This window comes from Myodes glareolus, chromosome 20 (genome assembly GCF_982192425.1).
Source record: "Myodes glareolus chromosome 20, mMyoGla1.1, whole genome shotgun sequence".
Taxonomy (NCBI): Eukaryota; Metazoa; Chordata; class Mammalia; order Rodentia; family Cricetidae; genus Myodes; species Myodes glareolus.
In genome coordinates, this window is record NC_142045.1 from 4090696 (window position 1) to 4117586 (window position 26891).

A 26891-nucleotide genomic window follows, 5' to 3' on the forward strand; every position below is an offset into this window, starting at 1 on the left:
CAGTTTGACTGATGGTAGTGATGGCACTACCCAAGACAGGAACAAATGCACAAATACCACTGTGGGCATCCTAGCTCCTCTGTGCCTACCACTTAGGCCCTCCCTCCCTGTCTCTGCTTTAGAACATGGGGCTAGACCTCCATTGAGAATCTCTAGGAGGAGCCTAATTTTCTACCTCACAGTGCCTGATGGCTCTCTGAACCTTGGTAAGACCAAAGAAGGTTTCCTCTGCAGCCTGTGAAGGACAAGATTGTCTATTTTAATCCCATAAAACCCCTCCTGTAAAGTCATGTACACCTCCCCCCACTAGCCAGCACTGTCTTTCCATATTTCTTTGTTCATATATTGACGTGGGGGCATCTCTTTACATAGCCCTGAAAACATAACTTTCAGAGTTCACAGAGTTCACTCTGCCTCCTGAGTGATGGGATGATATTAAAGGTGTTTTGCTTCTATTTATTGTACACTTAGTTTAATTTTAAATTTTATTCAAGTGTTTCTCTGTGTGTTGAAGAGTTCAGGAATAAGAAAATAAAAATGTAGGTTCCACAAATAAGAATGTAGAAATAAAGAAATATAAAGATATTATTGTTCTTTTTAAAAATAATATGATGATGGGATGTCCCGAGCGGCTCGCAGAGCAGCTGCTTGTGGCTGTGGGTCCCTGCAAGATCTCCAGGATGGTAGCGCCATGCGGCCGGGGGAGTCAGGCGGGTTGTTAGGGCAGATAAAAGGCTCACAGAACATAGTATTTTTTAAAGAGGGAGACATTTATTGCTTAAAGAAGAGGAAAGCAGAGAGACATAGAAAAAACATAGAGAGAACAAAGACACACGTACACATGACATGAGACAAACACACACGAGAGAGAGAGAGAGAGAGAGAGAGAGAGAGAGAGAGAGAGAGAAGATGGCGATGAGGGGGAGGTCAAAAGTGGCTGGGGTGGGCGTGGTTAGTTCTTAAAGTGTTCCAAAGGAATAACAGATATAAGTCTAGGAGAATGAGAACAGACTATCGTCAGCTTTCTCAGCAGATCAAGGATCATTCATTCACAGTGAGCTATTTTCTCAGTTGCTTGGGAAGCCTAGGTCATTTTACAATTGGCTGTTTTATTTACAAGGCCAGAGTTTCACCCTACAAACTGAGAGTAGTGTCCTGGCCATCCCTGATAAACTGAGATAACCTTTAGGAGACAGAGATATGTGACCTCTGGGTTAGACACTGTCTGCATTGTGGAAAACTGGTGCCACCAGAGGAGAGACAAAAGACTCCAGTTTACACCTAGAGGTACCTGTCCCGCACTACCTTCTCGTCCGCAAGAACGACGCGGGGCACTTAGGATTCTTCTGCAGTAAAGCTTTAATGCGTCTTGAGAGGGAGAGCATCAGCTTCCAAAGCGGAGACCTGGAATGAGGGGAACCCAGCCCTTATAAAGGAAACAGTCCTCGCTTCTGACGTGTCACTCTTGGATTGGTCCGCTGCCCATTATCCCAGATGATGCCTCGGAAGTAGGCAGGGACTCAGGAGTAGTAAGTTACCAAGAACATGCGCTGGGATTAAAGGCGTGTACTACAACATCTTGAACTCACAGAGATCTGCCTGTCTCTGCCTCCCAGGCATTGGGACCAAAGGCATGTACTACCACACCTTGAGGTCACAGAGGTCAATCTGCCTCTGCCTCCCAGGCATCAGGACTAAAGGCGTGTACCACCACACCTTGAGGTCACAGAGGTCAATCTCTACCTTTGTCCCTTGAAGCAATGGAGAATGTGGTTGCAGCCCTCCACAGGTACCAGGAGATAGTGAACTAATACAATGGTTTAATTAATGAGCTCTGATAATGGAGGTTGTAAAGTATGGCAGTCAGTATCTTTGTTTTACCTTGAGATAGTGTGAAAAGCTTTCTGCTATCTCCTAAATTCTCAGTCGAAGAATCAGTTAATCCTAATTTATTAAACTTCTAGTATTACTAGCAGTCCCTTTCTGACTAATTATTAAAGACATCTCTTTTCTCGCAATAAGTGACCTTTGCTGTAATCTCCTCTAAAATGTATTTCATGATGGCTGCCTAGTTACCCATTGACATTAACACTCACTCCCCTCTTTAGGCTCTCTGCTGACCAAACCAAGGGTCAGGTCAAAGTTGTAAAAATTCTCTTGTTCAGAGTTAATGCTTGGTGTCCCTACTATAAAAAGTGGGTTCAGAAATCGGCCTTTTGCCACAGCCTAACAAACACCATCTCTGCCTGTGGTCTCAGCTAGCTGATAAACTTCTGTGCCTCACAGTGTTTTATTTTTATTTTTTTTATTTTTAAGTTTGCTTCTAGTTTTCCTACTATCTGGTTTCTGGAATAAAGTTTGCTTCTGGTTTATTAGACTTGGTGGTGTTCTCATCTTTGCGTGACCCCACTGGGACCAACATATGTGTGTGTGTTTGTGTGTGTGTGAGAGAGAGAGAGAGAGAGAGAGAGAGAGAGGGAGGGAGGGAGGGAGAGAGAGGGAGGGAGAGAGAGACTGAGACAGAGGGACACAGAGAGAGATAGACAGAGACAGAGAGAGTAAGTAGAGAGGGTGTTGAGTATAAAGTTATTCTCCAGACACTTTCTAGGTCATGAAAGACCTGGATAAATCCAGATCCCCCTAACAGGAAAATAGAGCCAAAAATTTAACAGGAAGAGAAGAATTAGAAATCTAAGGTTAACCAGTTCCAGGGTTCCAGGAACAAGCTGAAGATAAAGGTAGATTGTAATCTTGAGAGCAATCTTGAGAGACAAAGAGATTCCCCCTAGTAATTGTCACCCCCTAATAATTATCACCGGAATAGGAACTAGCTGATTATGACCTTTGAGAATGATCTTGAGAGGCAGCGAATTGCCCCCTTGTAATCACTGGAATTTTCAGAATCTTTTGTGACATCCTCCCTGCCCCCCCTTTCGGATTACTGGGCTATGTGGTTTCTTCCTATAAAAACTACTTCTCCGGGTCACTAGGGGTCGAACTCTTCCCCTGCATGGGTTATGAGTCTCGGCCCCAGTTCACTGGTCCCTGTCTTGTCGTCTTGTCATTAAACCCCGTGTGATTGCAGCAAGGACGGTTTCTCGTGAGTTACTGGGGGGTTCGCGTCTTCCCGAGGCTCGAGTGAGAGTCTCCCCAAATCGAGGGTCTTTCAGTCACATGTCAAAAGTTTTCATTATAAAAACAAAAGTCAATAAACAACTGTGAACTTTTTCTTTCTTTGTTTGTTTGTTGGTTTGTTCGTCCATTCGTTCATTCATCTGTTGACATATTTGCTTACTTTATTTATTTACAATGGAAGAGTTCAGCTAGGGTTATGAATCACCAGTACATAACGATCCAACAAGATGGAAGGTACAAAGGTATCCTGGGAAGAGAGTAAGATGTCATGACCTTCCCTTTTGGGAGGGAGCATTCTGAGGAGAACAGATCCTGACAGCAAGACTAAGAAAAAAAAAACCCCTAGTTTCAAGTGCTGCCCTCTTCCCACAAGTCCTTTTCACAAAGTCAGGCATTTAGATAAGAAAGGGTCTCCATTCAGTCCCTTTTGAGGAACCTCAGGCTCTGACATTAACATCTGACTGGGGCCTATTGGCAAGGTCAATGCTAGCTACACTCCTCCTCCAGGGACCTGAAGACACACCCAGGTTCACTTCTGCTGGCAGCCATTGGAATTCATTCTCAGATACTGCAGCCCCTTCAGGACACAGATCATTTCTTTTAGAAATCCCTTCCCCACCAGCCACATATGTCAGATACATAAATACTCACCAGCAGAAGCTTGAAAGCACTTTCTAAAATTTTTTTTGATTTTTTTTTTCTCGAGACAGTGTTTCTTTGTGTAGCATTCCTAGCTGTCTGGCCATGAACACGCAGAGACCTGCCTACCTTCTTTGTGGAGTTTTGGGGTTATATCCCTGTGCCTCCACCAGTTCATTTCTTTTTTTTTTTAATGCCAGGTTATTTAGTTTAATTTTAGTTAATATTCTGAAATTGTATGCTTCCTTTTAAAACCGAACCCATTGATGTACATTAGCAAGAGACTTGCTGTTGATTTTGGCATAAATTTCCAGCCAATCTCACAGGTCTGTCTTTAGATTAGAAGCCAGTTTTGGACCACGGTGCTGAGTTTCTTCTGCTCACCCGCCCCGTCACTCAGACCGCACCAGCCAATCAGAACCTCCAGCAGACCTGCCACTCAGATGGGAGGGTCCTAACGGTAGCCAGACTTCCGATCCATTTCCCGGGCTTCGGTTCTCTTGTGGGGGCACATAGCAGTGTGAGCTTGGCAGCTGCACCATGGTGAGTAAGGGATTGCTCTACACAGATGGGAGGAGTGGCCGGGCTTGGCGAGCGAGGGGCTGCTGTCCCCAAAGTATGTGGAGAGGCGCTGAGACTCGCAGCCCATGTGGTGGCCGGGTGGGAGCCAGCGGACAGACACAGAGTTTAGCGTTTTCTGCTTGAGTAGTCCTAAACTTGCATCTCTCTGTTGGCAGCCGCTGAATCCCTTGACTGCCTGGGCTGCGTATGCACAGAGCAGAGCATGGGGAGCCGCAGATGGTGGTGTCTGTCGTGCATATATCGTTGCGTGTGGAGAGATATCAGCACATTCGCCAAACGCGGAGACTCTTGGTCTCTCCTGGGTCTTCAGAAGTTCTGCACTTTTAACATTTAGCTTTGGGATCCGTCTGTAGTTAATTTCGTGTGGCTTGTATATGGTTTCTACTGTGTAGAGTAGTGCTCCGCTACTAAACTGTGATGTAGAAGATTATAGTGATCATAGAATTAATGGTATAAGGATTTACCGGTGCTTAGGAGACATTAGGTCACACAAAGTAGAATTAAAGTGAGGGAGGGCTGCATCCCAAATATCCAAAGATGAGTAGCATGCACACCATGCCTGTTAGAAATTAGTATGATGAGATGCAAATGTTTGTTCAACAGGATTAATCAGCCATTAAGGTACATTCCTAATGAGACAACCATGATTTACAAGCAGCCAGAAGACCCACTTCCCCATCAAAGGCCTCTGACCTGCTGCTCAGGGCTCGTTAAGGTGTCACAACCTTGTGTGCCAGGAGAGTATAATAATTCTAGAACAGCTGGTTTTTTCAGCTCTTAGGAAAGGAGATGTGACTCAGTGTCCCCTGTGCTGATTGAGGTGGACTTGAATCCTGTCTGTAGCCACACAGGGCATTGCCCTTAACTATTCTCCTGGCTGAACACCATAAATTCTTGGATTACATGTATCCTGCCCCACCGAGCTCTAAAAGTATCAGTTTGAGTCACACAGTGGGACTGTTCATTGCAGTAACAATAAAAGGATTTGCATGTGGAACATGGCTTCTCCCGTAAGACCTGAGAAGTAGGAACCGTGTACTGTGTACATTGGAGGGGGTAAACACACTGGAGAATAGCTAGATCTTAGTCTGAAGTTTAAGGCCACAGGTTGCAGGGGTCTCCATTACAAAGAAGGACCTAATGGGGTACAGTGATTGAATTTCTGTGTAATTTCCCATCATACATTAATTCCTTCCTTGTGAATGAAGACAGACACTGGTGGGTGTACGGTTTAGGGAGGAGAGCTTGAACTCCTAAGTATTTAGTTTCCAATTAGTGAACTCTCCCATGCAGATATGTTCAATCCTGGTTGACACAGTGAAGTCAGCTCAGACGTTTGAGACATAGGCCATTGACTGTAACTCCATGTGTCAGCTTACAGCACTCAGCAGCTAACATTTTACATAGGACAAATTATTAATGGCATTCTCCCTACCAGGGAAGTGCCTACTCTGTTTCAAAGTCAGTATAACTGAGTGTTGTCTTATTTTTTATAATTTTAAGAAGTCAATTATTGGTTATCGTTTTTTAGATTTCATTTTCTCCAATGGCATAAGTGCTATAATCTCTTTGTTTCTATTTTCCAATGTTTCCCAGTTTTTGCATTTCATTCCATTTTTAAAGTGCTGTTTATTTCTCTATTTATTTATATCAGTTTAGAGCAATAATTCTCAACCTTGTGGACCATGATTCCTTTTGGGGGATTAAATGAACCTATCATACCATTGCCTTAAGACCATCAGAAAGTAGAGATATTTATAATTTATAACAATAGCAAAAACATAGTTATGAAGTAGTAGTATAAATAATTTTATAGGTGGGGTGTCACTACATCATGAGTAACTGTATTAAAGGGTCATAGCACTAGGAAGATTGAGAACAACTGGTTTAGATGAATGTCTCCTGTAGCTCAGGCTTGTATCATACTATGTAACTGAGAATTGCTGTGCACACCTAATCCTGCCTCTGCTACCTAGTGCTGGAAAGACAGTCCTGCAAATCCTACCAGGCTAGACCTTGGCTGGTCTGTGTCATGGAGAAAGATCAGTGAGTGAGCATCTTCCAATTTCTGTAGATTTTATTGTGAATTTAAGAGTGAAATGGGACCTGTGTAAGAAATGAGTTCACTGACCAACTGTAAAGCCAGTGTAGTCACCACAGACAAAGGATGGACAAGAAGGAGGGTAAAATCTTTCCTGCTGTGACTGTAGTTGACATTAGCTGTGAGTAGTGAGGTGATCAATTTTAGATGTTCCATAAATGTCCCATCTGGCCACTTCATGGGTCCACAGACCACACAGAAGACCTAGTGTCTTGGAGGAGGAACAGGACGTGCTCTGGGAGAATGGGAGATTTTATTAAACTATAAATTTCCCAGATTAGGGTTTTGTCTGACTATAGCGTGTAAGGACAAAACTGGAGGATGTTTGCTTTCTGAGATATTTGATCTCTGCTCATGCAGTAGGGTAACTGCTAATGTCTTGAAGCCCAGCTGGGTGGTCCTAGTGGGACTCTGGTTGGCAATTAGGAGCACAAGAGATAGTTTACAGGTTCTTTCCAGGATTCTCTTATTCTACTGTACAGAGCTGTAAGGAGGACCACAAGCCATGCCTTGGTGAATGTAGAAGCAACTGTCCTCAGTCCAGGAAGAACATGTTGGCTGAGCTGTCAGAGCTTCATGGACAGGGATGAACCATGAGCCATGGCCATAAATCCTCTTTCTACTTTTCAAAATAATTTTTTGAGATTATAACTATATTGTATCCACATTCTCTTTCCTGTCCCCAAGCCTTACCATGACCCTTTATTATCTTCTAATTCATGGTCCATTTTTTTTAACAACAATTGTAATTGTGACTTGTATTTGGCTGCAGGATTTCCCCGGTATGAGGCAATAGGTTTCCTGCACTGCTCATTGAGTATATAATGAAATGTACAAACAAAGAACCCTGTGATTTGAATGAGGAAAACTGTATGCTCTAGGAAATTGGATGAATGTCTACTAAAATACAAACTTTTTGAACTAGGGCCTTGTCTACTGGACTGGAAGGGCCAAGCAGAAAGTTCTGTGATATCTGAGTAATTTGATCTCTAATCACACCCAGTAGGGGAGCTGATAATATTCTGAGGCCCTGCTGGGTGGCATTAGCCACTGACAGACTCTGGGAAGGCTTCGCAAGCAGGAATAATAGTGGGAGGTAGCTTACAGGTGGTTCTTTCTAGGATTCATCTTTGCTTCTGTTGTAATGAGTTGTAAGGAAGACCACAAGCTGTGCCAGAGTGAGTGTAGGCTGTTCAGAGAAGGTCTGTTAAGCTGTCATTTCTGCTGGAATTTGGACGAACCATGAGCCAGGCTGTGGTTCTATTGCTCTATGTAATGACCTGGGCAGTGGTCCTTGTCCTCTGAGCCTCCCTGTGTATGGATTTCCTGGGGAGAGGGAGACTCTGCAGCCCTGGCATGGTAGGATATTATGCTTGAAATATCACTGTCCAGTGTAGAAACAGAGTCATGCTTTTAGTATGCAGTGGGAAGACAGGTTTGAGAACTGATAATCTGGTTTCTAGAAGTTCTGAATATTGCAGCCTACTTTCAAGTTTGTCTTATATATGTTTCAAATAGTTTAAAAGCTGGTAGAACTTTAATGATGTTGATTTAGCAATGCAGGATTAAAATGTTTCTAATTTTCTGCTACCACCAGCTGCAATAGTGTGATTCAGTGATGTTTAGTTCCAGGGCACAAAGGGAGTTTCAGGTCTGCAGAGGTTTCTTAGGTGTGTATGGTGTTGGGCAGGTAGATAGAACAGAATTTATATCTTGTGCTATAATCCATTTGACAGGAAGCAGAAATTATTCTATATTGTTTTGTGATTGGGCATCAGTATGGCTGGGTTTACCTGAAAACAGAAGGAGGTATAAGGACTTGCAGGACCATAGCAGTAGATCATCTCTTTTTGAAGAAAAGGCTCTAGGCATGGGGCCTCTCAGGAAGAAATACCAGTAGCTGGGGCATCAGTATCAACAGTTTAAGGGTCACTTTGAGTTAATTTTGTGAAAATTATGAAGTCTTTATTTAATTTCTATACACATAGAATCATAGGTATCTGGATAACATTGGTCAAGATAACACATTTCCTGACTAAGTTTCCTTTGGTCTTTTGATTAATAGCTGACTATATTTTTCTACCTTTGGTCTTGAGTTTTTCTCACCATTCTCTTTATTCTTTCCCAAATATCATACACATTCTTGATTGATCAACTTTGTGGTAATTCCACCCCACCCCCCCCAAGAAAAGGTTTCTGTGTGGCTTTGGAGCCTGTTCTGGAACTCTCTCTGTAGACCAGGCTGGCTTCAAACTCACAGAGATCCTCCTGTCTCTGCCTCCTGAGTGTTGGGATTAAAGGTGTGTACCACCACCACCCAGAAAGAAGTCATATTATGTCAGTCTGTGTACTATTTTTCATAATCCCATTGAGTACTCTGTGTGCTTCCAATACGAATGTAGCTTTGTAATCAGCTTTCCTGTTATAAATTGTTGGGAATTATCATTTTACTGTAGTCCTTTAGGTGCAAATTTAACATACACATCATCTTAATTTTGATGCATCCCGTTTCCAAGGATCATTTATTTACTTCTTCATTTATTTAGGTTTTGTTGCTCTTGTTAATCTGTGAGAGACTTTTGGTTTATTGGATAAAAGGTATTATGAAAGTTGGCAGGTGGCTCAGCACATATTAGTTTTGGAGGTGATCTAAGTTCAGATACCTACCATCAAGTTGTGAGGCTCATAACTCTACCATTTCAGATTGAGCGCATCTGAATCCCTCTTTTCTTTGTTACTTGTATACATGTGGAAGAAAGACTCACTCTTGCACAAACATATGCACAAAATGGCAATAAACTTGTTTTCAAAAGTGCTTGTGACTTATAAAGCAATAGAATAAAACAAGTTGCTTTAGGTGTCCACTGATTCTTTAAAAATCTGTTATCTTGCATTTTGTTTTAAAATGTTTTCTTTTCCTCACTCTGATTGCAGACTTACAGGCAATCATCAATCAGGGGGAGCAAAATGGTGTGTAAGTGATCCTAACAGACATACTTTTCTTTACTATAAGATAATGAAATTTTTTAAGTAGTCAAAACTATTTTCTATGAAGTTAAGGAACAAGAAGATTTCAAGTGAATCTCTCCAATTCTGGTAAAAGAGCCTTCTGCACCCAAGCCATTTTCTATTATTGGTAAAGGATAAAGAACTGAAGTGTATAGGATGAGTGCTTGTTAGTAATTTCTTAGAGTTTTATTTTGGTTAGAATCTTGTTTTTATTTAAAGGAGCATAATATGTCTTTGTCAGTGCTACCCATCTATATTATTGATTTTATTCATTTTTATCTAAGTATATTGTTTATTTTCTGGAAAATAATGGTCTCACCAATTTTGTATTCAGAAGGTTTCTCATGTTATGAGTTCCTTGAGTTTTTGTTGGTTTGGGAAGTTTCTGTGCAGTGGCAGTTTTAGTTTTCTCTTCTTTGTCTTAGATGTTTGCCTCTTTCCATTTCCTGGCATATCGATCTTTATTATTGTTTTTGCTGCTTAAGTGATTGATATGATTAATACATTACCTTTAGATCTTTAAAATCTTCTTGTATATTATTGTCTCTTTCTAGATAGCCTTAGCTATCAGCATGACATAGCTTTTACTGATTTGAGAAAATACCAATTGAGAATATGCCTAGATCAGAATACCATATTAAGGTATCTGAGAGAGATTTGTTGATTTTGATTGATATAGGAAGGCTGTTTCGCTGAGTTGGCAGTATCTCTGAGCAAGCAGCCCTGGGATAGATAGGAGAGCTAGTTGAGCACAAGACAGAGACAAAACCAGAAAACAATGGTTCCACATGTTTTGCCTTTAGTTATTAGCTTGAGTATCTATCCTACACTGTCATAAGGAGGAATTGTGAAATAGGGTTAACAACCAAATAAACATGTTCATTACCTGAGTTGCTTTTGATTGCATAATTTAATAACAGTAACAGAGAAGAAAGTTGGAACTAAAAAGGTACTCAAAGAGGATCTTGTTGCTGCAAAGGACCTGGGAATGTTGACTCTTATAAGAATGCTTAAGATATTAGAAAACTGGACAAAGAGCTTAATCATCTGTTCTTGTAGGACCTAGAAGATGGGAATGTTGTGAGTAATGGCAGACAGTGGAGGTCAAGGTCATAGGATTTTACTAGGCAATAGGCTCTTCTGGGAATCATGGACCTGGCCCAGCCTAACTCCCTTGAGAGACCAGGTTAAAGTCCATGCTTACTGGGTCACTATATACCTCCCAGTTCCTGACAGACTGTTGCGTTCCCTCAGGCAGTGAGGCATTGAGGCTGATTTGGGCTTCTTTGTATGATCCCTTAGTAGTCAAGGAATCATGAATGCTTAACAGGACAATTGAACTTAGATATTAATCTTGTGTGTGCTGTATAGCTTGCAAACTTTATTATATCCTTTTATAGACATAAGGTGCTTGGTCATTTCCCCACTGCCCAGACTCATAATAATTATACAGAAATTTTATGAATTATAAGACTGCATACCCAATAGCTTAGGCTTCTTATTAAGTAACTTTTACATCTTAAATTAACCCATTTTTTAATTAATCTGTGTATCACCACATGGCTGTGACCTACTGGTAAGGTTCCATCCAGCATCTGTCTCCTTCAGTGGCTACATGGCATCTCCCTGACTCTGCCTTCTTTTCTCCTCTATCTCCATTTGGCATTCTTATCTTGTTCTATTCTGTGCTGCCATAGGCCCAAAGCAGTTTCCTTATTAACCAATGGGAATAAAACATATTCACAGCATACAGAGTGTTACTCTTACATATTAATTTAATCAATTTCTATTAATCTGTGTATTGCCATGTGGCTGTGGCTTACCAGATAAATTCCTCAGTGTCTGTCTCTGTTGGGGCTACATGACTTCTCTCCAACTCCGCTTTCTTCCTTCTACCATTTAGTTTAGTTTTCCCCACCTACCTAAGTTCTGTCATATAGCTCTGTTATAGGCCCAAAGCAGTTTCTTTATTAACTAATGATAATCACAGCATACAGAAAGGAATTCCACAATTTGAGTTTCTATAGCCTCAACCCATTTCCTGTTCTTTGTGTCTGCTGTGTTGTGGTTGAAACTAATCAGTCAGCTTTCTTCTTTTTCTGTCATAACTTTCCACCATCATAAACTCTATGACTCAATCACACTAGATTAAATATACTTAACTGCTATTTAGTGCTAAGGTGGTTTGGTAGCCTACTGTTTTCATTTTTGTTTGTTATATTTTAAAGACAAGGTTTGCCTGTGTATCCCTAGCTGTCCTGAAAGTAGCTCTATATATCAGTCTGGCTTCAAACTCAGAGATCTTCTGACTCTGACTCCCATGTGCTGGGGTTAAAGGTGGGCTTTTTAAAAAAAAAAATAAAACAAAGTTCTTTATTAGCCAAAGCAAGAGCGGCTATCACATTTGGTATGATTGTTCAACCTGATGCGTGAGTTTAGCATTTTTTTCACAACTAATTAGGGCTACCCAACCTTCGGCAATGTCAGAAAATCACTGTTTATCCACCTAGTCCTGTAATGCTATTTTTTTTTTAATTTTTGATTTTACCCTCCCGCTTCCCCCACTCCCTCTCCTCCTCCCTCACCCGTCCCAAGAGCAGTCAGGGTTTCCTGCCCTATGGGAAGATCAAGTTCCTCCCCCTGCCCTCCGGGTTCAGGAAGGTGAGCATCCAAACAGACCAGGATCCCAAAAAGCCAGTACATGCAGACGACACAAGACCCAGTGCCATTGCCAATGGCTTCTCAGTCAGCCCCCATGTCAGCCTCATTCAGAGGATCCGGTTTGATCACATGCTCCTTCAGTCCCAGTCCAGCTGACCTTGGTGAGCTCTCATTCGATCAGTCCCCTTGTATCAGTGGGTGAACGCACCCTTCGCGGGCCTGACTTCCTTTTTCATGTTCTCCCTCATTCTGCTCTTCATTTGGACCTTGGGGGCTCAGTCCAGTGCTCCAATGTGGGTCTCTGTCTCTATCTCCTTCCATCATTGGATGAAGGTTCCCTCTGGTTCTGCCTTCCTTGATCACCTTCTCCCTCCCTCTGATTCTCATTTGGACCTAGGGAGTTAAGTCCAGTGTTCCAATATGTGTTTCTGTCTCTATCTCCATCCTTCGCCAGAAGAAGGCTCTATGGTGACATGCAAAATATTCATCAGTATGGTTATGGGCTAAGGCCAGTTCAGGCACCCTCTCCTCTGCTGCCCAGGGAACAATCTGGGGACCTCTCCCTGGGCCTGGGAACCCCTCCAGAATCAAGTCTCTTACAAACCCTAAAATGGCTCCTTTAGTTGAGATATAAACTTCCCTGCTTCCATAACCATCTTTCCTCCCATTCTGCCAAGACATCCCCAATCCTCTACCTCTCCCCTCTCCCTAACCTCCCCTTACTTCCGTCCCCCCCCACCCCGTGCACCCAAGTTTGCCTGGCAATCTTGTCACTTCTAATATCCAGGAGGATAACGAGATGATTTTCTTCAGGTTCACCTTCTTATTTACCTTCTCTAGGATCACGAATTATAGACTCAAAGACCTTTAACTATGGCTAGAATCCACTTATAAGTGAGTACATACCATATTCCTCTTTTTGGGTCTGGGTTACCTCACTCAGTAAAGCATTTTCTATTTGCATGCAGAATTCAAGATGTCATTGTTTTTTACCGCCAAGGAAAACTCTAATGTGTATATGTTCCACACCTTTTTTAACCATTCTTCTATTGAGGGATACCTAGGTTGTTTCCGTGTTCTGGCTATTACAAATAGTGCTGCTATGAACATAGTTGAACAAATACTTTTGTAGTATGATAGGGCATCTCTTGGGTATATTCCCAAGAGTGGAATTGCTGTGTCCTGAGGGAGGTTGACTCCCAGTTTCCTGAGAAACAGCTACAATGATTTCCACAGTGGCTGCACAAGTTTGCATTCCCACCAACAATGGATGAGTGTTCCCCTCACTCCACATCCTCTTCAGCATAGGCTATCATTGGTGGTTTTGAGTTTAGCTATTCTGACAGGTGTAAGATGTTATCTCAAAGTTGTTTTGATTTGCATTTCCCTGATCTCTAAGGAGGTTGAGTATGACCTTAAGTTTCTTTTGACCATTTGAAGTTCATCTGTTGTGAATATTCTGTTCAGTTCAGTACCCCATTTTTTAATTGGGTTAATTAGAGTTTTAGTGTCTAGTTTCTTGAGTTCTTTATATATTTTGGAGATCAGACCTTTGTCTGATGAGGGCTGGTGAAGATCTTCTCCCAGTCAGAAGTAGCCTTTTTGTCTTACTGACAGTGTCCTTTGCTTTACAGAAGCTTCTCAGTTTCAGTAGGTCCCATTTATTCATTGATTCTCTTATTGTCTGTACTACCAGGGTTCTACTTAGGAAGTGGTCTCTTGTGTCTATATCTTGTAGACTACTTCCCACTTTCTCTTCTATCAGGTTCAAAGTGTACAGATTAATGTTGATGTCTTTACTCCATTTGGACTTGGTTTTGTGTATGGTGACAGATATGGATCTACTTTCATTCTTCTACAGGCTGACATCCAGTTATGCCAGCACCATTTATTAAAGATGTTTTCCTTCTTCCATTGTATACCTTTAGCTCCCTTGTCAAAAATTAGGTGTTCATAGCTTTGTGGGTTAATATCCGTGTCTTCTATTCAATTCCATAGGTTGACTTCTCTGTTCTTATGCCAATACCAAGCTGTTTTCAATACTGTAGTTCTGTAATAGAGTTTGAAGTCAGGGATGGTAATGCCTCCAGAAGTTCCTTTATCGTATAACATTGTTTTGGCTATCCTAGGTTTTTTGTTTTTCCATATAAATTTGATTATTGTTCTCTCAAGGTCTGTGAAGAATTTTGATGGGATTTTGATGGGGATTGCATTGAATCTTAGATTGCTTTTGGTAGAATTGCCATTTTTACTATGTTGATTCTCCCAATCCAAGAGCAGGGGAGGTCTTTCCATTTTCTGGTATCCTCCTCAATTTCTTTCTTCAAAGACTTAAAGTTCTTGTCAAATAGGTCTTTCACTCCTTTGGTTAGAGTTACCCCAAGATATTTTATGCTATTTGTGGGTATCGTGAAAGGTGATGTTTCTCTGATTTCCCTCTCTGCTTCTTTCTCCTTTGTGTATAGGAGGCCAACCGATTTTTTGGAGTTGATCTTGTATCCTGCCACATTACTAAAGGTGTTTGTCAGCTGTAGAAGTTCTTTGGTAGAGTTTTTGGGGTTGCTTATGTACACTATCCTATCGTCTGCAAATAATGAAAGTTTAACTTCATCCTTTCCAATTCGAATCCCCTTGATCCCCTTATGTTGTCTTATTGCTATTGCTAGAACTTCAAGCACTATATTGAAGGGGTATGGAGAGAGTGGACAGCCTTGTCGTGTTTCTGATTTTAGTGGAAAGGCTTTGAGTTTCTCTCCATTCAATTTCATGTTAGCTGTCGGCTTGATCTATATTGCTTTTATTATATAAAGTTTGATCCTTGTATCCTCAGTCTCTCCAACACCTTTATCATAAATGGGTGTTGAATTTTGTCAAATTCTTTTTCAGTATCCAATGAAATGATCATATGGTTTTTTTCTTTCAGTTTATTTATATGATGGATTACATTGATAGATTTGCGTATGTTGAACCAGCCCTGCATCTCTGGGATACAGCCCACTTGATCATAATGGATAATTTTTCTAATGTGTTCTTGGATTCGGTTTGCCAGTATTTTATTGAAAATTTTCGTGTCGATGTTCATGAGTGAGATTGGCCTGTAATTCTCTTTCTTGGTTGTATCTTTGTGTGGTTTTGGTATCAGGGTAACTGTAGCTTCATAAAAGTAGTTTGGCAATGACTCTTCTGTTTCTATATTGTGAAATACATTAAGGAGTATAGGTATTAACTCTTCCTGGAAGTTCTGGTAGAATTCTGCATTAAAACCATCTGGTCCTGGGCTTTCTTTTGGTAGGGATATTTTTGATAATAGATTCTAATTTTTCATGACTAACAGGTCTATTTAGAGTGTTCACCTGTTCTTGGTTCAACTTTGGTATATGGTACTTATCTAAAAAAATGTCCATTTCTTTTATATTTTCCAGTTTGTGGCATACAGGCTTTTGTATTAAGATCTAATGATTCTCTGAATTTCCTCTGTGTCTGTGGTTATGTCCCCCTTTTCATTTCTGATCTTATTAATTTGCATGTTCTCTCTCTGCCGTTTGATTAGTTTGGAGAGGGGTTTGTCGATGTTGTTGATTTTCTCCAAGAACCAGCTTTTAGTTTCATTGATTCTTTGGATTGTTTTCTGTGTTTCTCTTTTGTTGATTTCAGCCCTCAATTTGATTATTTCCAGTCTTCTACTCCTCTTGGGTGAGTCAGCTTCTTTTTTTTTCTAGAGCTTTCTAGTGTGCTGTTAAGTCTTCAATGTGTGCTCTCTCCGTTTTCTTTAATTGGGCACTTAGTGCTATGAAGTTTCCTCTTAGCACTGCTTTCATTGTGTCCCATAGGTTTGAGTATGTTTTGTCTTTATTTTCATTAAATTCAAGGAAGACTTTAATTTCTTTCTTTATTTCTTCCTTGACCCAGGGGTGATTCAGTAGTTGACTGTTCAACTTCCATGAGTTTGTTGGCTTCCTGGGGGTACCATTGTTGTTGAATTCTGACTTTAATCCATGTTGATCTGACAAAACACAGGTGGTTACTAATATTTTTTTGTATCTGTGGAAGTTTGCTTTGTTACCGAGTATGTGGTCAGTTTTCGAGAAGGTTCCATGACCTGCAGACAAGAAGGTATATTCTTTCCTATTTGGGTGGAGTGTTCTATAGATGTCTGTTAAGTACATTTGATTCAATACCTCCAATAATTCTCTTATTTCTCTGTTAGGTTTCTCTCTGATTGACCTGTCCATTGGTGAGAGAGGTATGTTGAAGTTTCCTACTATTAGTGTGTGTGGTTTGATGACTGCCTTGAGTTCTAGACGTGTTTCTTTTGCATATGTGGGTCCCTTTATATTAGGGGCATAGATATTCAGGATTGAGACTTCTTCCTGATGATTTGTTCCTGTTAGGAGTATGAAATGTCCGTCTCCATCTCTTCTGATTGATTTTAGTTTGAAGTCAATTTTGTTGGATATTAGAATGGACATACCCACTTGTTTCTTAGGTCCATTTGCTTGGAAAACCTTTTCCCAACCCTTTACTCTGAGTAGGTGTCTGTCTTTGTGGTTGAGGTGTGTTTCTTGTAAACCACAGAATGTTGGATCCTGTTTTTGTATGCAATCTCTAAGTCTGTCCCTTTTTATAGGTGTATTGAGTCCATTGATGTTAAGTGATATTAATGACCAGTGGTTGTTGACTCCAGTCATTTTTTTTTTTTTTGGGTAGTAGAGTGTATGTGTTTTCCTTCTTTGAGTTGTGCTTGTGAAGGGTCGGTAGATGTCTGAGTTATTGTAGGCAGTGTTGGGAATTATGGATTCCTTGGATTATGATTTTCCTTCTAATATTCTCTGTAGGGCTGGATTTGTAGCTACATATTGTTTAAATTTTTTTTTATCCTGGAATATTTTGTTTTCTCCGTTGATAGTGATTGATAGCTTACCTGGCTATAGTAGTCTGGGCTTGCATCCATAGTCTCTTAGTTTCTGCAGTACCTCTATCCAGGACCTTCTGGCTTTCATGGTTTCCATAGAGAAGTCTGGTGTAAGTCTCATAGGTTTACCTTTATAAGTTACTTGACCTTTTTCTTTTGCAGCTCTTAATATCCTTTCTTTAATCTGAATGCTTTGTGTTTTGATTATTATATGGTGAGGAGATGTTTTTTTCTGATCCAGTCTATTCGGTGTTCTGTAGGCTTTTTGAACCTTCAGAGGAATATCGTTGTTTAGGTTGGGAAAGTTTTCTTCTATAATTCTGTTGAATACATTTTCTGGACCTTTGATCTGCCATTCTTCCCTTTCTTCTTTCCCTATTATTCTTACATTTGGTTTTTTTTTTATCATGTCCCAGATTTCCTGAATGTTTTGCGATGATAATCTGTTGGATTTGTTGTTTTCTTTGGTCAGAGCGTTTGTTTTCTCTATGGTGTCTTCATAATCTGAGATTCGTTCTTCTGTCTCTTGTATTCTATTGGTCATGCTTGTTCCTGAAGTCTCTGTTTGTTTACCTAGATTTTCCATATCCAGCCGGCCCTCGGTTTGTGTTTTCTTCATTGACTCCATTTCAGTTTTCAATTCTTGAACTGATTCCATTACCTGTTTCATTGTTTTTTCTTGGTTTCCCAGGGTATCATTTACAAATTTACTCATTTCTTCAAACTTTTTGTTATATTTCTCTTCCATTTCTTTACTCATTTCTTCAATCTTTTTGTTATATTTCTCTTCTATTTCTTTAAGTGAGTTTTTCATACCCTGTTTAAGAGACTCTATTGCTTTCATAATGACACTGTTTTCCACTTCTTCCAGAATAGGGTGTTCAAGTCCTTCTGTCATAAGATCGCTGGGATCTGGTGTTTTCATGTTGCTTTTCAGATAGTTGGAGGAATTCTTGCCTTGGCGCCTACCCATCTCTTCCTTCAGATGCTTTCCAATGGCTCTTCCCTCCGCTGGGTCTTCTGATACAGGATAAGTGCCCCTTGATAGCCAGGAATTACTTTGCCTGCAGTCCTACCTTGCTGCAGGCAGGCTATTCAAACAAAGGAACTCCCTCCTGCCTGTTTGCACTCATCGCCCCATCCATTGGCGCCCACACCGGCTGAGGTGGAAGATTTTATGCCCTGAAAAAGGGAGAGAGTAAGGGAAGGGGTTCCTGGCTGAAAGCAGGGATGTGGAAGGAGGAGAGAGGGTTTAGCTGGGGGAAGCCGCCCCTTCAGAATACCCAGGGAGATAAGGATGGCAGGAAAATTGTGTGTTCCCTTACCAGGCTTGTGTGGTGGGTCAGGAGCACACTTACCCCTCCTTTGTATCTTCTGCTACAGGATCAGTGCCAGTTGCTGGTCAGAAATCTCCCTGCCTGTAGTCTTACCTTGCTGCAGGCACCCTATTAAAACAAAGGAAGTCCCTCCTGCCCATTTGCACTCACTGCCCCATCCCGGCAGTGCCAATGGTGGGCTTTTTTGTTATTATATTGTTGTATGGTGGTTTTGTTCCTATCAAGCATATGCTGTTGTGCTGAGCTTCACCCAGATCTTGAATTTTAAAATTTGACAGAGGGTATCATTATGTTTCCCAGGATGGCATGTACTCATGAAATTAATACTGCCAGTGCCTTCAGTGTTATTGGATTATAGGTACATAACCTTCTTCCTGCCTGTTTTGTTTGTTTTGAATTTTTATTTTAAAAAAAGTATTATACCTGGATGCATGGATATGTACCATGTGAGTACATGGTCCTTACATTGATGAAGAGATGGTATTAGAAACCTTGAACTCGGAATAATGGATAGTTGTGATTCCCCCATGTAATTCCTTGAGCCCACCTGTATGCAAGAATAGGAGAACTCTTTGCTGTTGAGCCATCTTTCCTGCTCTGTGTTGATTATTTGTAATCAGCATATTAATTTCTATTGTTTTCATTTGTCCATTTGTAATTTTTTAAACACACAGTGCCTTTTAGTAAAATCTCATTTTTGTTGCAGTTTAAATTGGGCAACTTTAGGTTTCTGGTAGATGAATAAACAGTTGAAGTGAATGTGTAACTCTTTGTAGAAAGTTTAGCAAAAACCTATGAGTTATTTCTAGCCTTTATGTTTCTTTGATTAATTTTTTTCCATGTGAAATAGGCATTTAACATGTATTTCTGGCTACCCTAGAAGTGATTGCATGAACTAGGGTGATTTTCAACTCATGGTCAGATAGATATACATGCCTCTGCCTTCTGAGTGCAAAGATTAGAGGCATGATTCAATGCATCTAACTTTTTCATTTTATTTTCTTTTTGTAGTTAGAAATTAATCATTCATACAATTTTTTTTATCTGTACTCTATACTGGTGACCTGTTTATGTATCTTTCATTGTTGGTTAGTAGGCATTTCTCTTGCAAGGTGATATCCCATTCAAAGGGTTCAGAAATGACAGAGGTGAACCTCCTATTCAGTTTGCCTCTGAAGTGACTTGGTGATTAAATTATGATGTCTTTGTCATGGAATATGTATGGGGAGAACCAGAATTATATGAATATACTGTCAAAGAAGTATACATTTGCAGTGTTGTCAAAATCATACTTTCTGTTGTACACCTATATGGGATATTTTAGAATTCAGTGACCTATGATGACGTGCATGTCGACTTCACTTGGGAAGAATGGACTTTGCTGAGTCCTTCTCAGAAGAATCTCTACAAAGATGTGATGGTAGAAACCTACAGAAACCTCACTACTACAGGTAAGACTATATTATCTTTCATGTTTCATATAAGGAAACAACTATTCATTGGTTAATGATGCTCTTTTGTAATATGATTGAGAAAGAAGAATGGGGTAAATAAATCAGGCATGGTTGTAAGGTTTGCTTCAAACGGTAACTAAATTTTTTACAATTTTTAACATAAAACATACAATTTCTGGCATTATATTTTAGGATACGGTTGGGAAGACCATAATATTGAAGAACATTGTCAAAATTCTAGAAGACATGAAAGGTAATTTTCATGTATAAGTTGATAGAAGTGTACCTCTGAAGAATTTGTAATTAATTCTATATGTTTTAAACAAAAGCAACAATGTAAATAATAAAGTAAGTTGATGTTTATTAAATTCTCACAAAATCATATACCTTAATTTCAGATAGGTGAACTACATTTGCAAGTCATTCTTTTAAGAAAGAAGAAAACAATGTCTTAACCTATATTACCATTTGAATCATAATACAAGGAGAGCTATACTGTACAGTTGTCAATCCATTTATCTCATATTATTCATATTATGAAAGATATACATGTTGATTAGGTGATAAGTAGATCTCTAAAACTATCTATTACACTAATAGTCCATAGAAAAGGTAGTTTAACCCATATACTTGTGGCTGTGTTAAGTTTAGTGAGGAGGCATTTAGGGTTATGAATCAAGGGGCAGCTGTTTTGCAGTGGCCTTAATCCATATACCACAAGTCTATGAGGACAGAAAGTCAAACTGGGTGAACTCAATGTGGAAACCTTATATTTGTTATTCTTCCTTTACTAGGTACATCATATATTACTCTGGATACAAGCCACATGAGCATAGGGATGTGAAAAGATATAACATACCTCTCTCTCAGAACAAATATAAAATATGTAGCAGTCCCCATGTTGAGTATACTTGTTGAATTTGATATACACGTATACAAGTAATTGGTTTTCTAGTCCCATTGTTAATATATCAACAAATTCACATTTTAGAAAAGCACCATGAGTACTAGGACTGTGTAAATAGTTCTGTTTGTCCTAGTTCACTTAGCAAATGTAGCATCACTCGCGGTATAGGAAACGTTATGAATACAATAAGAGTGGTAACGCTCTGAGTTTTTCAGTTCTCTTCAAATACATGAAAATTCTCATATAAAAAAAATTCTGTAAATGTGAACCATGTTTTAAAGGCTGTTTTAAGTTATCTTCAATGATGAAAAGCAAGCCTTAATGAAGGGGAAAAACAAGATTGTAAACAAGGTGATAAAACCTTAACATATAATTCCTCTTTAAAATAGGACTAAATTGTAAAATTAATTTCTTCAGATAAAAATATTCAATAATGTATTAAATGTAGTAATGCTTTCACATGTACCATTATAACTGTAGGCATGAAAAAAGTCAATCTAGAAAGAAACAGTCTGAATATCCTCAATGTGTTAAAACCTTTGCATGTGACAGTCATCTTCACAGTCATGAAAGAATCCATACTGGAGAGAAACCCTATGAATGTAATCAGTGTGGTAAAGCCTTTGCATATCACAGTAGTCTTCAAAAACACAAAAGAACCCATACTGGAGAGAAACCCTATGAATGTAATCAGTGTGGTAAAGCCTTTGCACGTCACAGTCATCTACAAAGTCATGAAAGAACCCATACTGGAGAGAAACCCTATGAATGTAATCAGTGTGGTAAAGCCTTTGCATGTCACAGTCAACTACGAATTCATGAAAGAATCCATACTGGAGAGAAACCCTATGAATGTAATCAGTGTGGTAAAGCCTTTGCAGATCAGAGTAGTCTTCAAAAACACAAAAGAACCCATACTGGAGAGAAACCCTATGAATGTAATCAGTGTGGTAAAGCCTTTGCACGTCACAGTCATCTACAAAGTCATGAAAGAACCCATACTGGAGAGAAACCCTATGAATGTAATCAGTGTGGTAAAGCCTTTGCTCGTCACAGTCATCTACGAATTCATGAAAGAACCCATACTGGAGAGAAACCCTATGAATGTAATCAGTGTGGTAAAGCCTTTGCACAGCACAGTAATCTGCAAAGTCATGAAAGAACCCATACTGGAGAGAAACCCTATGAATGTAATCAGTGTGGTAAGGCCTTTGCACAGCACAGTAATCTGCAAAGTCATGAAAGAACCCATACTGGAGAGAAACCCTATGAATGTAATCAGTGTGGTAAAGCCTTTGCTCGTCACAGTCATCTTCAAAGTCATGAAAGAACCCATAAGGGAGAGAAACCCTATGAATGTAATCAGTGTGGTAAAGCCTTTGCTCGTCACAGTAATCTTCAAAAACATAAAAGAACCCATACTGGAGAGAAACCCTATGGATGTAATCAGTTTGGTAAAGCCTTTGCATGGCACAGTAGTCTTCGAAAATATAAAAGAACCCACACTGTAGAAAAACCCTATGAATGTAATCAGTGTGGTAAAGCCTTTGCATGGCACAGTAATCTACAAATGCATGAAAGAATCCATACTGGAGAGAAACACTATGAATGCAATCAGTGTGGTAAAGCCTTTTCACTTCAGTGCACTCTCCAAACACATAGAAGAACCCATACTGGAGAGAAACATTATGCATGTAATTAGTGTAGTAGACTTTGTTTATAATAGGCATCTTCAAAGACGAGCTAACACATGCTGGAGAGAAGCCCTATGAATGTAATAAGTGTGGTAAAGGCTTTGCACTTCACAGTACTCTTCAAATGCATAAAAAAATCACACACTGGGGATAAACTTTATGACTGTAACTAGTGTGGTAAAGCATTTGCATGTATGAATAATCTAAATCATGAGAAAAAATCATACTGCAGAGAAACCCTATAAATGTATTCAGAGTGATAAAGTTTTGTACTTTATATAGGAGTAAAACTTTTGTGTGCAACACTCTGTTAAAATCTTTGCATATTACAATAGACATTGACTACATGAAAAAGATACCGAGGACTTCTTATTATAAAGTATTTGGTAAGATCTTTAGCCAAAACACCAATAATCAGCTACACAATGATTTGGGATTCTCTTTTGTATGCTGTGAATGTATTTTGTTACCATTGTTTAGTAAAGAAGCTGCTTTGGGCCTATGACAGGGCAGCATAGAGGAAGGCAGGAATTCCAAGCAGAGATAGTAGAGAAAAGAAAGTGGAGTCAGACTCCATGTATCTGCTGATGGAGACATATACCCTTACTGGTAAATCACAAATTTTGTGGAAAATACAAAATAATCAGAATGGATTTATTTAAGATGTCAGAGTTAGCTAATGAGAATTCTGAGCTAATTCTAGGCCAAGCAGTGTTTTAATTAATTAATATAGTTTCTTTGTGATTATTTCTTGTCTGGGTAGCTAGGAATGAACAAGAATCCTCTGCCTACAACACAAGACTATTTCTTCTGTAGAAATAAATTTGACAGTGTTAACAATCTTTTCAAGCATTATTATGTCCTTTTTATAATGTTTGTACTTAGAAACTCATGGTAAAATGAATTTGTGAATTTATAAAGCTCTATGTGTAGGGTAAATGGGCCAGTCAAAAAAAACACATCCGGACCCTGAAACCAGAGTCAGTGAAATGCATGATTTTGACTGTGGAATTGGCGCCAAAGAAATACATTCTGACTCGAAAACCGAGACAAAGAAACACACTTTGTTCCTGAATCCAGAGTCAATGAGAGAAACACCTGACCCTGAAACCGGACTCATTTCTTAAGTCCTCCCAAATGATTTATTCCATCAACTTAGAAGGGTTGATTTCTCAGACTTCAAGCCTACCTGATTGCTTCATGGTGAAGAAAAACTCTGTAAGCCATTGGGTACCTTAACAGCTGTATTATAGGAATGAATTCTTACAAGAGAAAAACATTCATGAGTGAAAATATGTTTAAAGAGTTGTTTTAATTGTGATTATGTGATATCAGTGTGTTTTTCTGTGGGTATGTGAATGTGCATACTGGTTTCTGATAATGTTAGACCCTAGGATTTTTTAGCTGAAGTTACAGGAATTTGTGAAAAATTAGACCTTGGTCCTGGGATTGTACATTTCTTAACTGTCCAGCCATGTTTCTAGTGCTCTAAATATTTTAAAGCCCATGTGTTTCAATTCAAAGTCAGGAACTAGGGATAAACTCACACAGATGAAAACTCTAAATCTGAAAATGATTTTGTAAAGACTTTAGACATCATAGTTGTCTTTAGCTTCAAGAAAAAATATTTCATTTATTTATTTTTTTTATCATAGCCCCATGAAAATGTCATTAATAGCAGTAAGGTGTGATTGGTTGTTCCAAGTTCATCTTTACCTCAACCTTGATGACTCAGAAGATTGATAGCATCAGAAACTAACTTAGACTTGGGGCTTAAAGAATTTTCCAAGCCAAAATCTCCACAAAATGAGGGAAAAGTACAGTGAATGATCAGGAGAGAACTGACAATAAAAGTCTTTTAAAGATGGATGACTATTTAACTATAGCCACAAGAATGAGTTTATTTCCAATAAGGTACTGATATATTTTTTATTTCAATTCTAATGTATAAGCTAAAAGATAGTTTTGATCTGTAAATCTCCATCTGACTAAGTAGATAGACTTGCATCCTCCTGTCCCTATTTAAACTGTTCAATGTATAACCTCAGGCCTGACCCTAAAAAAAAAAAAGACTTAAGGATGGCAGTGTATGCAGAATGTCAATCTGGGCCAGGTTGTCTCCTCTTTTAGCATTAACCACCATTGAATGCATACTGTTGTTAAAGGAATTCATGTCTATTAAACTTTAAGTGTGTGAATGATTTATTCCTGGGAAGGCATATTAATTCTACAATAGCAGTACCTCCAGCATTGTAGAAAAATGTTTTTGAGACAAACTTTTGTATGTTGGATAAGGTAGCCTTGATCTCAAACCATTGCTCCCCAGAGCAATGATCTTGTTTCCCTTGTGATTAAACTAAATTATTAGATTAAAGAACTCAACCACCACTGAGCTCTAAAATTAAAACTTCGAGTCATGTAGTCAACTGTCCATTTTATTAATAGGAAAAGGATTTGTATGTGGAGCATGGCTTCCACCTTCAGACCAAAGAAGAGGAATAGTTTACTGCATACACTGTCAGTAAGCAAATAGCTGCTGGTGTCACCATTATGAAATAGCATCTAAATGTGAGAGGATCAGTGATTTTGTAATTTCCCAGCACGTGTTAATCTATGTCATGTGAATGAAGGCAGGATAGATTTTGGGTGTACAATTCGGTAAGGTTAGCTCGAATCAATAAATATTGAATTTCTAACAAGGGAACTCTCCTATGCTTATATGTTCAATCCTGCCTATCATTATATCCATTAGCTGTAGCTGTGTGTTTCAGGTCACAGGTCTCAGCAGCTGACCTTGCACATAGGGGCATGGTGATGTAATACCTTTTTAATGTCAGTCTTTCTAGTAGGGAATGTTTTTATCTTTTTCAAAGTCAGTATAACTGTGTGTTTTTAAAAATTATTTTTATGTTTTTTTAAAAAAGAATTCCTGTTTTTACTTTTTAAATTTTATTTACTTTATATGCATCACTGCTCTAATCTGTTTCTATTCCCTATTGTTTCCAGTCATTAAGAATTTCTTTCCATTTTTCTCAAATGCTGTTGATCATTTCAGTCTTTGGTAGCTTAGGCTTATCTCACACTATAGAATTTAAAATTGGTTTGAACACCTAATCCTGCTTCTGCTGCCCAGAAAGCAATTCCTGCAACTGCTTTAACACTGGGCCTTAACTGTTCAGTGAGAAGGAAAATAGATGAGTAAATGAGTGTCCTCCAGTTGACAAACTATAAAGCAGGTGTAGTCCCAGCACAGAAAGGGATGATGAAGAAGGAGCATGCAAATTTCTCCCCTTAGACCATAGCTTACATTAGAAATAAGTAGTGAGGCAATCCATTTTAGATGATTATTAAATGTTCTGACTGGCCATTTCTTGAATCCAGAGAGCAAGGAATCAAGAATCTGGATAAAGAACATAACTTATCATGAAACCAATTTACAATAGTTACACTAGTTTGACCAAAATAGAACTGAATAAAATGGTGTGGCCCTGCCTAAAAGAACTGTTATTTTACATATTTAAGATGCACAGCCTGAGATAAAATGTGTGACTAATATTTTGTTGTCTCTAATACAAATCCCGTCTCTATAGCACGTGATCATAAAGCCTTTTTATCAATAATTTTTCTAGAATAATTTTGTGAATTATAGTTACATCATTTCCATCATCTCATCATCTCTTTCTTGCCTCTAAGCCCTTCCATAAACACTTCATTGTTTTCTAATTCATGGCCTCATTTTGACTTAACAAGAGTTATTGTTTTAATGTGACCTTTGTTTGGCTTCAGAACTTCTTAGCTCTGAGTGAACTGGTTGGTTGCACTGGTCAGTGAATCTGTAATGGAATACATGAACAAGGGACCCTGTATCTGGGAAGAAGAACAGGAAGTATTCTGAGAGACTGGAAGACTTTCTACTAAAATACAAATTTACCAGCCTAGGGCCCTGTCTTCCCCTAGGGTGGAATGGCCAAGCTGGGAAGGGCTGTGCTGGCTTAGTCCTGTAGGGAAGCTGCTACAATCTTGCATCTCATCTGAGTAATACTAGCTATTGAGGGACTCTGGGCAAGTCTAGCAATCAGGAACACCAATGGGAAGTAGATTGTGAGCCATGATGTGTGGCGCGCTTCCCGACCAGCAGGAATGGACTACCACGAAGTCGAAATTCCTTCCCAAATCATGCCTTTATTTGGAGCTACTCAGTTGAGGAAAATCGGGGGAAGGGAAAGAGAGAAAAGACAGAGAGAGGGAGAGCAGGTGAGAGAGGGAGAAATCGAAAGAGGAAGTGAGAGAGGGGTGAGAGAGCCCAGAGGCGGCTGCTTTTAAACGGTGGAGAGGCTTGGAAACTGTCCTGATTGGATAATACCCTTCTGCTGGTGCCCAAGACTTTTGGGGTAGGCTAGGGAACCAAGGCTCTGAAATGCAAAACACAGGTCCCAGGCACTCTGGCCTGCAGGGCAGCA

The 26891-nt window shown here is 39.4% G+C and overlaps 1 protein-coding gene across 1 annotated transcript; it reads left to right on the forward strand.

The window, feature by feature from the left end:
- The first annotated feature begins 4218 nt into the window (after window positions 1-4218).
- Window positions 4219-25130, forward strand: LOC148118762 (uncharacterized). The gene is made up of 4 exons (XM_087899420.1): window positions 4219-4317; window positions 19701-19827; window positions 20023-20083; window positions 21218-25130. The coding sequence occupies exons 1-4, from the start codon at window positions 4315-4317 to the stop codon at window positions 22437-22439; spliced, it is 1413 nt and encodes a 470-aa protein (XP_087755546.1). The 5' UTR covers window positions 4219-4314; the 3' UTR covers window positions 22440-25130.
- Window positions 25131-26891: the final 1761 nt, after the last annotated feature.